This window comes from Telopea speciosissima, chromosome 9 (assembly GCF_018873765.1).
Source record: "Telopea speciosissima isolate NSW1024214 ecotype Mountain lineage chromosome 9, Tspe_v1, whole genome shotgun sequence".
NCBI lineage: Eukaryota > Viridiplantae > Streptophyta > Magnoliopsida > Proteales > Proteaceae > Telopea > Telopea speciosissima.
Window position 1 is genome coordinate 63,245,757 of NC_057924.1, and position 9,639 is coordinate 63,255,395.

The 9,639-nt window shown below is 40.4% G+C and overlaps 1 protein-coding gene across 4 annotated transcripts; it reads left to right on the forward strand.

Moving 5' to 3' along the window:
• Nucleotides 1-6,032, forward strand: LOC122640729 (YTH domain-containing protein ECT4-like). 4 transcript variants are annotated; one of them, XM_043833976.1, is made up of 9 exons: nucleotides 1-553; nucleotides 1,591-1,655; nucleotides 1,833-1,986; nucleotides 2,079-2,155; nucleotides 3,487-3,945; nucleotides 4,042-4,519; nucleotides 4,682-4,896; nucleotides 5,005-5,160; nucleotides 5,793-6,032. In XM_043833976.1, exons 1-9 carry the CDS (start codon nucleotides 526-528, stop codon nucleotides 5,940-5,942), a joined length of 1,782 nt encoding a protein of 593 aa, XP_043689911.1. In that variant the 5' UTR covers nucleotides 1-525; the 3' UTR covers nucleotides 5,943-6,032. The 4 variants fall into 4 exon arrangements, with proteins under 4 accessions (XP_043689911.1, XP_043689910.1, XP_043689908.1 ...); XM_043833975.1 differs by having other exon boundaries at nucleotides 4-553; nucleotides 1,573-1,655; nucleotides 4,042-4,572; nucleotides 4,684-4,896; XM_043833973.1 differs by having other exon boundaries at nucleotides 4-553; nucleotides 4,042-4,572; nucleotides 4,684-4,896.
• Nucleotides 6,033-9,639: the final 3,607 nt, after the last annotated feature.

The following is a 9,639-nucleotide window of genomic DNA, read 5'->3' on the forward strand; positions in this document are numbered from 1 at the left end:
CCGTCCATTCCTATTGACTTTCTATCTTTCTAACGTTGTGTTTTCTCTCTTTCATTTCTCACTCTTTCTCGGCCCTTCCGATCCAAACGAGATCCCTTTTGGTTCTGGGCCTGTGGCTGGAAGAATCTTTTTCTCGTCGTCGCCAACGGTTTTTGTTTCCTGCACATCGAAGGGGGGTTTTTTATTTTTCTGCTTCTGATCTTCCAGAACGGCTTTTGATTAACGCGTAAGCGGTTTCGCGGCCGATCTGTTGCTGTTCTTCTCAAGCGGTTTCGTTCGATTCTTCTTTCCCCCCCTCCACCTTTGAGGAACTGTTTGCCGGTGGTCAATAGGCGGTTCTCGGACCAATCTGTTCGTACGCTGATTTATTCTTGCCGCTAAGAGGATTTCGTTTGTTTGGACTTTGGAGGCGCTTTTGGCCTTAAAGAGGGGTTTTGCGTTAGAATTTCAAGGATCTATTCTACGTCTATCGAGCTGGAGGGAGAAAATCAAGGATTCTATTGTGGTGATTTCTGGTGTGAAGTTATGGCTGCAGAGACACAGCCTGAAAAGCGTATCCTTCACTCGTTTGCATATTTTAATCAGAGCTAGTGTTGATCTATTATTGTTTTCGGTACTTTTGTGTCTATTGGGTGTCGAAATTGGGTTTCTGGCGAATCCGTCTTTCCTTAAAAAGTTATTAATCGATTCTGTCTTAGTCTTCAAAATTATTTTTTGTTGTTTTTCGACATTTGCCTCTTTTTTCATCACCTTTGCTTAGATTTGTACATTTTATCATTTAGATTGTGATGAAATATCTTCTTTTTCTTTCCTTTTCAGTCATGCCGATTATCTTTTTTGAAATTCCTAATGTTATTATTTTGGCTTTTGAAGCTATTCCATGGATTTTTTTTTTTCAATTGCATATATATATATTTTTTATCATAGTTAATTATAATAGGTATTGCGGCAAGGTCTCGTTATCGCCAGCGCAGTGGCGCGGGTTTGAGTCCTGGGAATCAGCCTCTCCGTGAAGGGGAGCCTTGTGCACTGGGTATGGCCCTTTATGTATTGCTGCTTTCTCCTGGGCAGAGTTGGTTGTACGGGCAGAACTGTTCATCTTGGTTGGCTTTAGCTTCGGGCTTGAATGAAGTAATTCAATGCACTGCTACTTATTTAGGGTTTAGTCGGATTTGTCTTGTCGTACTTATATTGATCCTTTGGATGTCGTTATAACGATAACTATACCGTTCGGTGCTTTTGAACTTTTTTGTATAGCTGTGATGTTATTTTAACCGATGTTTTTGTTCTTTTTAAGTGGTTTGTATTGATGACTCCCTGTTACCCCCAAGAAAAAAAATAATGGACGACTCCCGAGTCCTGATCTGTATGTAGCATTGCTTTCGAATAGGTAATTTGGTCCTTACTGTTTAAGCCAGGTCAGTGGTGTTTGGATTCCTCCCGTTTTCCCAAGAATAATAGTCTTTTGAAAGTTTTGATGTATGGACTTCGTATTATCGTTTTTTATGCCTGTGGCAATTTTCTGTGCTACGCTAATATAGATTTATTAATTATTGGTTTGGATCTTGGAAGCTTGACTTATTTTATCAGCTCTGGAAGGAATGATGAAGAATCTGCAAGTTGATCCTTCTTCTAAACTCAGTGATGCCTACCAGGTACACCCATCTTGTTTTGCCTGTCTCCGCTTTTCATTCCTACATGACTTAACATTTTTACTTGGTCATATATAATCCATGTTATAAGATCTTTCCCTCTCCCCCCCCCCCCCCCCCCCCCCCTCCATCTCCTCTTTTATGTCTGAAACTAAGTCCTGATTCCTTGTTTGCCTATAGACTATTCGGAAGGATTGGAATCCCTCTGATGCAACATCCTGCATTTCCTCTGGAGATGCACCATGCAGTGTTAAGGAAAGCAATGTGGATCATGAGTCTGTGACGGCGGAGCCAAGCATGTATTCTGGCAGCTACTATGGATACTACTACCCAGGTTTGTTGCGATTAAAAATTCAATCTGGCTTTGTGTGCTATTTATTGGGCTTCGTGGAAATATTTTTGTTCACATCTAATGCATGTTCACAGGATATGATGTTTCTCTGAGAGAATGGGATGATCAAGGATGCTTTATTGGCCCTGATGGATTGGATATTCAATACCCTGTAAGTTGATTAGTATGTGATTATTAATGACAATACATTGAGTAGAAGTTGCTGCATTGGATGTTTGTTAAGTTCTGGTATTTGGTCTAGTAACTCTAATCCCTATATTGTAACTGATGTATGAGTTTTGGATTTATGGTGTTTATTTTCTGCCCTCTGTATTATAGTTCTACTTTCAAGTTATAATTTTTCTGAGAGGTAATCTATACTAAGTTCTAGTCAATCAAGAATTAAAAGGTGATGTTTGACACTTGGAGAAATATAATTGTCTAAACGATGAGGCAATTTCAGTTTCAGGTGAACAGAAGTTAATCATCCCCTTTCAAGATCTGATTGGTTTCTCATGGGATGGGTGATTTGGTGTTGATCTGAATTGGGATTTGGTTGGGAAGGATCCCCTCCCCTGATTATGATGCTTGAAACAAAGGGAGAATGTTATGAGCCTGATAAGGGGAGTTGGATATTGTTGGAGTTATGATTTTTTCTATTATATGGCTGTTTGAGTCCGATTCTGAGGTGCAACTGCATATGTAGTAAACTATTTTCCTTTTAAATGGTTGGTTATGCTTTTCCTTTTTCTTATGCTACAAATCTAATGGTCGTGCTTGTCAGTCATTTCAATGCATTGTTTGTTTATGGTTATTGCCTAGATTGGAGGATGCAGGTGTTGCATTAACTTTTTTTCCTCTGGCTGGTATCTTCATAATGTTGGTCTTAGGTTGTGTAAAATTTGGATGTTGTGATTGTGTTTAGGAACTCCAGTTATATACAGTTGACCTAAATGTTTTCTTTCCTATGTTGTGTTCCCCTATTGTACTAGAATCTGTTGAATTTCTGCGGTTGCATGTGTGGAGAGAACATGGCATGGGTTTTGGTAAAACTCATGTTCCTGGACGCACCAATATTATGTATTAAATAAGTTAATCCATACACATGCAGACACGCAGAGACCCATTCATTGAGAGAGAGTAGAGGGAAAGAGAGAAAGGGGTTGGGGAGATAGAGCGAGGGGACTGTGCTCTCTCTCTCTCTCTTGTGACCCCTCTCTGTGGTGATGGTAAATGGGTGTTGATTCAGTCTCTTGTTAATCATTATTTACAGTGTTGATTCAAATGTTTCAGGCATATCATTATCAATATTCATCGCCTTTGATGTGTGCAATATGCTCATGTATTAGTGCACTGATTTCAGAATGTAATTAAATTTTATACATATCAGTGATGAAGTAGTTGTTAGTCTGTTCAATGTTATGTTTTGGTATTTGACTGTAAAATTTAGTCTTAAATTGATTTTTATTCAAAAAGATCTTCATTTTACTTTTATTTCTGCAGGCCATTCAAGCTGATAATGGATCTCTTGTCTACTACATGCCAGGGTTTCAACCTGGTTACATTCCTTACAACCCATATTTCCCTGGAGCTACAACTGGCATTGATGGACAGTATTTTGGTCAACCACCATACTTCCCAAGCCCTGTCTTTCCACAACCCATTACTGCACCTGGATATTTCCTCGCTCCACTTTCTTATAGATCAGAAGTTGTGCCCTCATACCTCTGGGATCCTTCTGTTGTAGTTGAGGATGGGGCTAATGGCAATGGCTATGGTGGAGTTCCATCAATACATGACTCCAAACATAATTTCTCTGCCCAGAGACACAACTTTGCTCCATCTTTGAAAGCTCTGACTGCTTCTAAGTCTAGTAATCCATCAGAAGTGAAGGGCTCCTCACCATCACCCGATGTCTCATCGGGCCCTTGCATGCTCAACCAATTGAAGCCTGCAAATAAGGTATGTAATGGTTTTTGTCGAATGACCATGCAACTTCTCTTATTTCTTTGTGCGTCTAGTGATTTGTAGAACTTAGAGCATGTGTCTGATTGTCAGGCATCTCCAGTTCTGGCCAAGGGTTACTTCCCCATTACCAAGTTTCCATGTTCAAATCAGGGAAAAGGTGGTTTGTTATATCCCAACAGCCCCGTTAATTTGAAAGTAAATGGCCGGGGTTGGGGTGGCAGTGAAAAGCTTAAAGGAAGAGGCAAGATTAATGGAATTAGCGATTTTGGATTGCTAAATGAACAGAATTGTGGCCCAAGAACAACCAATGCCAAAGGGGCTTTGATGCTAGGTGCTGATTTGGGTGTATCTATAGTAGCTGATGATGATAATGATAGTAACTGCACAAGCGCCGTAGTCAGAAGGGATCAATACAACCTTCCCGAGCTCTCAACTGAATATGATCTTGCTTTGTTTTTTGTGATAAAATCTTATAGTGAAGATGACATTCATAAGAGTATCAAGTATAATGTATGGGCAAGTACACCAAATGGAAATAAGAGGCTTGATAATGCTTATCAAGATGCACAGACAAGAATGGCAGAGAAAGGCAGCAAGTGTCCAGTCTTTCTTTTCTTCTCGGTATGCATTTGAATCCTAACATTAATGTGATGATGCATAAGCTGCTTATATCTGTGTCGTGTTTCTCTTATGAAATGTTAATTCTTTACCTTTACCTCTGTTGGTTTATAGGTAAATGCAAGTGGTCTGTTCTGTGGAGTAGCTGAGATGATTGGTCGAGTAGATTTCAACAAGAACATGGATTTTTGGCAGCAAGACAAGTGGAACGGTTTTTTCCCGGTCAAGTGGCACATCATTAAAGATGTCCCAAATGCTCAGTTCCGGCACATAATACTTGAGAATAATGACAACAAGCCTGTAACTAACAGCAGGGACACACAGGAGGTGAGCAAATATAATCCAATGTGCTGCGGGAATAGATTGAATTTGGAACTCCCAGCTATAGTTACGTAACATAGTTGTTCTGTTTGGGTGTTATCCTTGTCTACTCAGGTTAAATCTCCTCAAGGCATTGAAATGTTGAATATTTTTAAGAACCATTCGTCAAAGACATCAATACTGGATGACTTTGGTTTTTATGAAGGTCGCCAGAAAGCAATGCAAGAGAAGAGGGCTCGGCCACCAACACCCTGTTGGGATCATGTGCAGGTATTCCTGTTTTCAATTTTTGGTTGGTTAGTAGGCTTATTATTTATCAAGGAGAATTCTAAATACCAAATACCATTACTAGTACACTTTTATGGGAAAATGTGGACAGAATGGAAGTATACTGTTGAGATGGGCAATCTCTTTATGGAAAATCAAGGTGCCCTCGCGGCTTTGCATAGGACGTTCACTGTTAAATGAACTTTAGCTTTTTAGAAATGTACTTACAATTGTTGTCCTCTGGAACAATTATTGGTAGGCAGGTAAATGTGGCTTGGATTTTTTGGAATCTTGAGCTATAGAAAGTTTACTGGATGGTCGGACATATTGGCTGTTTATTGTCAAATGTTTGTAATTTGTCTCGTTAGTGGAACCCCATTCATCTCCACTTCATGGGTGGATGCCATTTTTGGGCTTACTGTTAATGTTTTCGTTTTTTGTTTTTTTGGTAAACCTGTTAATGTTTTCGTTGCATGATGAATGTTGAAACTTTGTGAGGACGTGTTCATCTCCTACAGGGATGATGCGTAAGAAAGAATTGGTTGTACGTGCACCGAAAGAGTTTTTTTTTTTTGTTTTATATCTACTCTGGTTCGGCCTGTTGTGCTGATTTTTTTTTTTCCCTGGGGTCTTGGCAGAAACCTGATGAAGTAAAGCAAGCAACCACGGGTCTTGAAGCGGTTGAGCTGAATGCTGCCAAGAACAATGAAGAAGAAGTTGGGGGGAGACAACAAAGTGAAGGAATGAAGGAGTCTGGACGTGTATGGAGGAGCATGGTTTTCTGAGGAGCGGCGCAGGGGGTTGGGGATTAATATCAAAGCAGGCTCGAAGGATGATATGCCAATGCACACCTGAAATGGAAGAAGCCAAATAGGGTACAAAAAGAAACAAAGAAGAAAGTGAAGGAAAAAGCTCTGAGGGTAGAGAACATTTTTGTTTCTGGTGCTGGCTTGCAGCTATGGGAAATGCTGGTGATAATCGACGGTCTTGGCCTCCATCCCAATTTTTTTTTTGTACCATTAAATATAGAAGAAAAGTAGGAAGTAAAAAGTTGATATAAGAAGACGTGGGGGTTGGGAAATTAGGGCACCCGGGGTGTGGAGGAAGGGGTGTTGCCGCGTTGGGTTTGGCCTTTTTGTGGTTTTGTTTTTGTGGGATTGGGGGAGGGTGCGGGGGTGGTTGGTTGGTTTTGTTGAGGAAGCTGCTACGCAAGGATTGGGTATCGCGGCAAACATCAAGAGAAGGAATCCCATAAGCTGCCATTATTATTTTGTATATTTGTTTTGCCGTCTCAGTGTTATTCGAAGGAATTGGTTGGTGGATGGATGCCTCCTTTGGAGCCCGGAAGCGGATATTTTCTCTTTCATTTTTCTTTTACTTTTGTAATTTTGGTTTTCATGAGGTGTTGTTGATGGTTGTGGTCCTGAGTGGGTGGTGTGGCCCCAATGCGCTACTACCCCTATGGGCTTGTGGCCATACTGCTTGTCAGCGCCTTTTATTCATTTAAAAGTTGTCTATTGAGGGTTGATCGTTTGGAAGGAAAAAAATCTCCATTGGGCAAAGGAAAATTTAGAGTTGAAGGAAATTATACAACATAAATATTTTAAAAAAAGAAACTCGTGAAAAAAATATAAGAGATCATTTTGTCATTTCTATTTAATTAAAGTCTCTCTTATGTTCTGGGACTGGTGATATAAGGTTTAATTACAGATCCACTCATGTGTTTTGGATATTTATGTGTACCTCCCTTACTTTTCAAAAATAATAAATAAGTTAACCCACTCAAATAACTTGGGACTGAAAATATAAGAATTATGTATTTGTTAATCAAATTACCCTTCATATTAAAATAAACTTATTTCTTCCAGTAGGGTTTTCCTAGTTCTCCCACTTGAGATCTCAGGTTCTGCAAACGTCTTGCTTTGTGAAGAAAGAGAGAGAGAGAGAGAGAGAGAGAGAGAGAGAGAAGAGGGGGGGGGGGCACCAACTTGCCAATGATTCAATAAATCGAATCACCCTCATCCTGCCATGATTCAATAAATCACCCTCATTTCACTTATTACGTAGTTCGATAGCATTTGATTAAATAATTCTGATCACTGCCACTACCGAACTTGCCAAAATTTTCTAATTTAGTTTAAGAACAATAAACAGAGTAACAGAATATAGCCCATTTTGATCACCTGAGCAACGTTGATGCCGACAATGTCCGTCTGGCCACCTTGGAACTGAAACTTGATAGCTAAATTGTGTGGTTTTTGGATTCCACCGAACACCATTGTTTTCATATTTCCATTTCCCGTATGCTTACTCTTCAACTGAAGCATCAATCCTAGTAGCGATTTCATATCCTTTCAACCTCCAATCAGTATGCTTACTCTTCAACTGAAGCATCAATCCTAGTAGCAATTTCATACCCTTTCAACCTCCAATCATGGCCGCCAACCCCACCTCCACCTTCCATTCTAGCCAAATTGCTAGCAATTTAATCCATAAGCCACCGAAGCCACCCAACCCTCTTCTCCTTCCGTTTCTGAAATCCCAAAAACGAGACTCATAGTCACTAATCCCAGCTATTCATTGGAATATTTGTAGACGTGGGGTTTTGGAAGAAAATAATCAAAATGAGAAAAGGGTTCGATCGGTGATTGTAGATAGAAAAGAAAATAAAGAAGAGAAAATCGCAGGAGGGGAAGAAGAGGAAGAATAGAGGGAAGAAAAATAGACGTAGGAGACACACCCAATCCCTTTGATTATTTCCGTTTCACCCTCTGGTTGAACTTGCATCTTGCTCATGCTAGAAACTATGTCACCTTCTATGTTGCCGGACTCTTCTCCATCATGGTCGCCTTTGGGAAAGAACAATTCAGGTTTAGGTGGTAAGGGATATTTTTACCCTATGAAGGGTATATTAATCATACATGACAAACATTTTTACCGTTTGGCAACTAACGGAAAATGTTTACTTATTAATTATTTTTGAAAAGTAGGGAAGGTACGTGTAAATATCTAAAACTCATGGATAAATCTGAAATTAAGCAGAAACGACTATGCTTTACAGACGTCGTTCCCACAGATGACGCCAAATCTGTTGTGTGTGAAAACCTCCGCCACTCGATTCGTCCACGGATGAGCCTGCAAAAACCGAGTTAGTGCAAGAGAGCAGGTATGACTCTGGCCAAGGGTTCTCCGACGCTCAAGTCAGGTCTCCAAAACAACAGCGGTTCAACTTAGTGAAAAATGAGCTGAACGTTTAAGCTCCGTACCTGATCATTTATAGGATGAGAATAGGGCGACGAAGAAGAGTCCTTGAATGGTAAGAGTTTTAGTTTTGGTAGGAGTCTGTCCAGCAGAATTGTATTTGGACGTTGACTCTTTACTTGGTAAGAGTCTTTATTCGAACGTGATACGATTCTGCTTTTGGAGGGTGATCTGATCCGGTTGAGCGGGCATATCTCGCGAATGTCGGGATGTCTGACATGGCTTCGTAATCCAATTAACCAGAGCTAGGATCAGGGCTCGCCCTCGGGGGTCAGCTCGCGCGCGGTTGGTCTCAGCAGATGGGGATGTTGACCTCGTCGCCCAACCATGAGGGGCTCAGTTCCACTGCCGACCCGGGAGGGCTCGGTCACGATGTTGGTCACGACGGGCTCGACTGCGTTGCTGACCCTAGAGGAGTCGGCCAGGTTGTTGGCCTTGACGAGCTCAACTTTGCCGCCGAGCTCGGGGTACTCGGCCTCGTCCTCGGTCGTCGAGGACTCGTGTATCTTACAACCACCTTTTCCCAGGGCCAAAGGTTTCGGCTCGGTCTCGATCATACCACGTGTCAGTCGTTGGTTGGTCATCGTTTTGTGGCTCATCAGTGGTAATGTTTTAGATAGTTTATCTAGCTTGAAGTTGTCTTAATTTTCAATAAATTTCTTATTTCACAAAAAAAAAAAAACAAAACCCAAACATCTATTAATTGTCATAAATGTCTACATTTGTTTACGAATGGTTCAAAACACCTCGATTGTTGTTCGATACCTCTGTTATGAACACCATCCAAACTCTTCGGTCAAGGGATTCCATGGTTGAGGAAAACTTAGTCCTTATACCTAACTATACTTCCAACCAAATACCTCTAGCTAAAAGTTTTTGTTTTTTTAATAATTTACATCGCATTCTAGTTTAATTCTTTCTTTCAAAATTTTATTTTATTTCATTTCATATGTTACTATTTTTTTTTGATAATATTTCATATGTTACTTCACATGTAAGTACGTAACAACTAAATGGGGCCAAAAGGAAATATGGATTGGGGCTTCTTTCACGCAATTCATTCTTCATGGACCCTTAACAAAAAAAAAAAAAAAAAATTCTTCGTGGACCAAAATTCCAATGTGGAAGCTGATGTTTCGGAAGACAAATATCCCATTGTAATGATAGTGCCCTGGAGGGGGATCTTTATCCCCTCCGGTTTCCCAATTCCTCTAACATGGG

What these genes read in the sequence shown, in the direction of transcription:
- LOC122640729 (XM_043833973.1), top strand. Translation starts at nt 526, where the DNA reads ATGGCTGCAGAGACACAGCCTGAAAAGC. An exon ending in AACTCAGTGATGCCTACCAG is followed by an intron (nt 1,656 to 1,832) that starts GTACACCCATCT and finishes GTTTGCCTATAG; the next exon opens with ACTATTCGGAAGGATTGGAA. An exon ending in CAGTCTTTCTTTTCTTCTCG is followed by an intron (nt 4,573 to 4,683) that starts GTATGCATTTGA and finishes GTTGGTTTATAG; the next exon opens with GTAAATGCAAGTGGTCTGTT.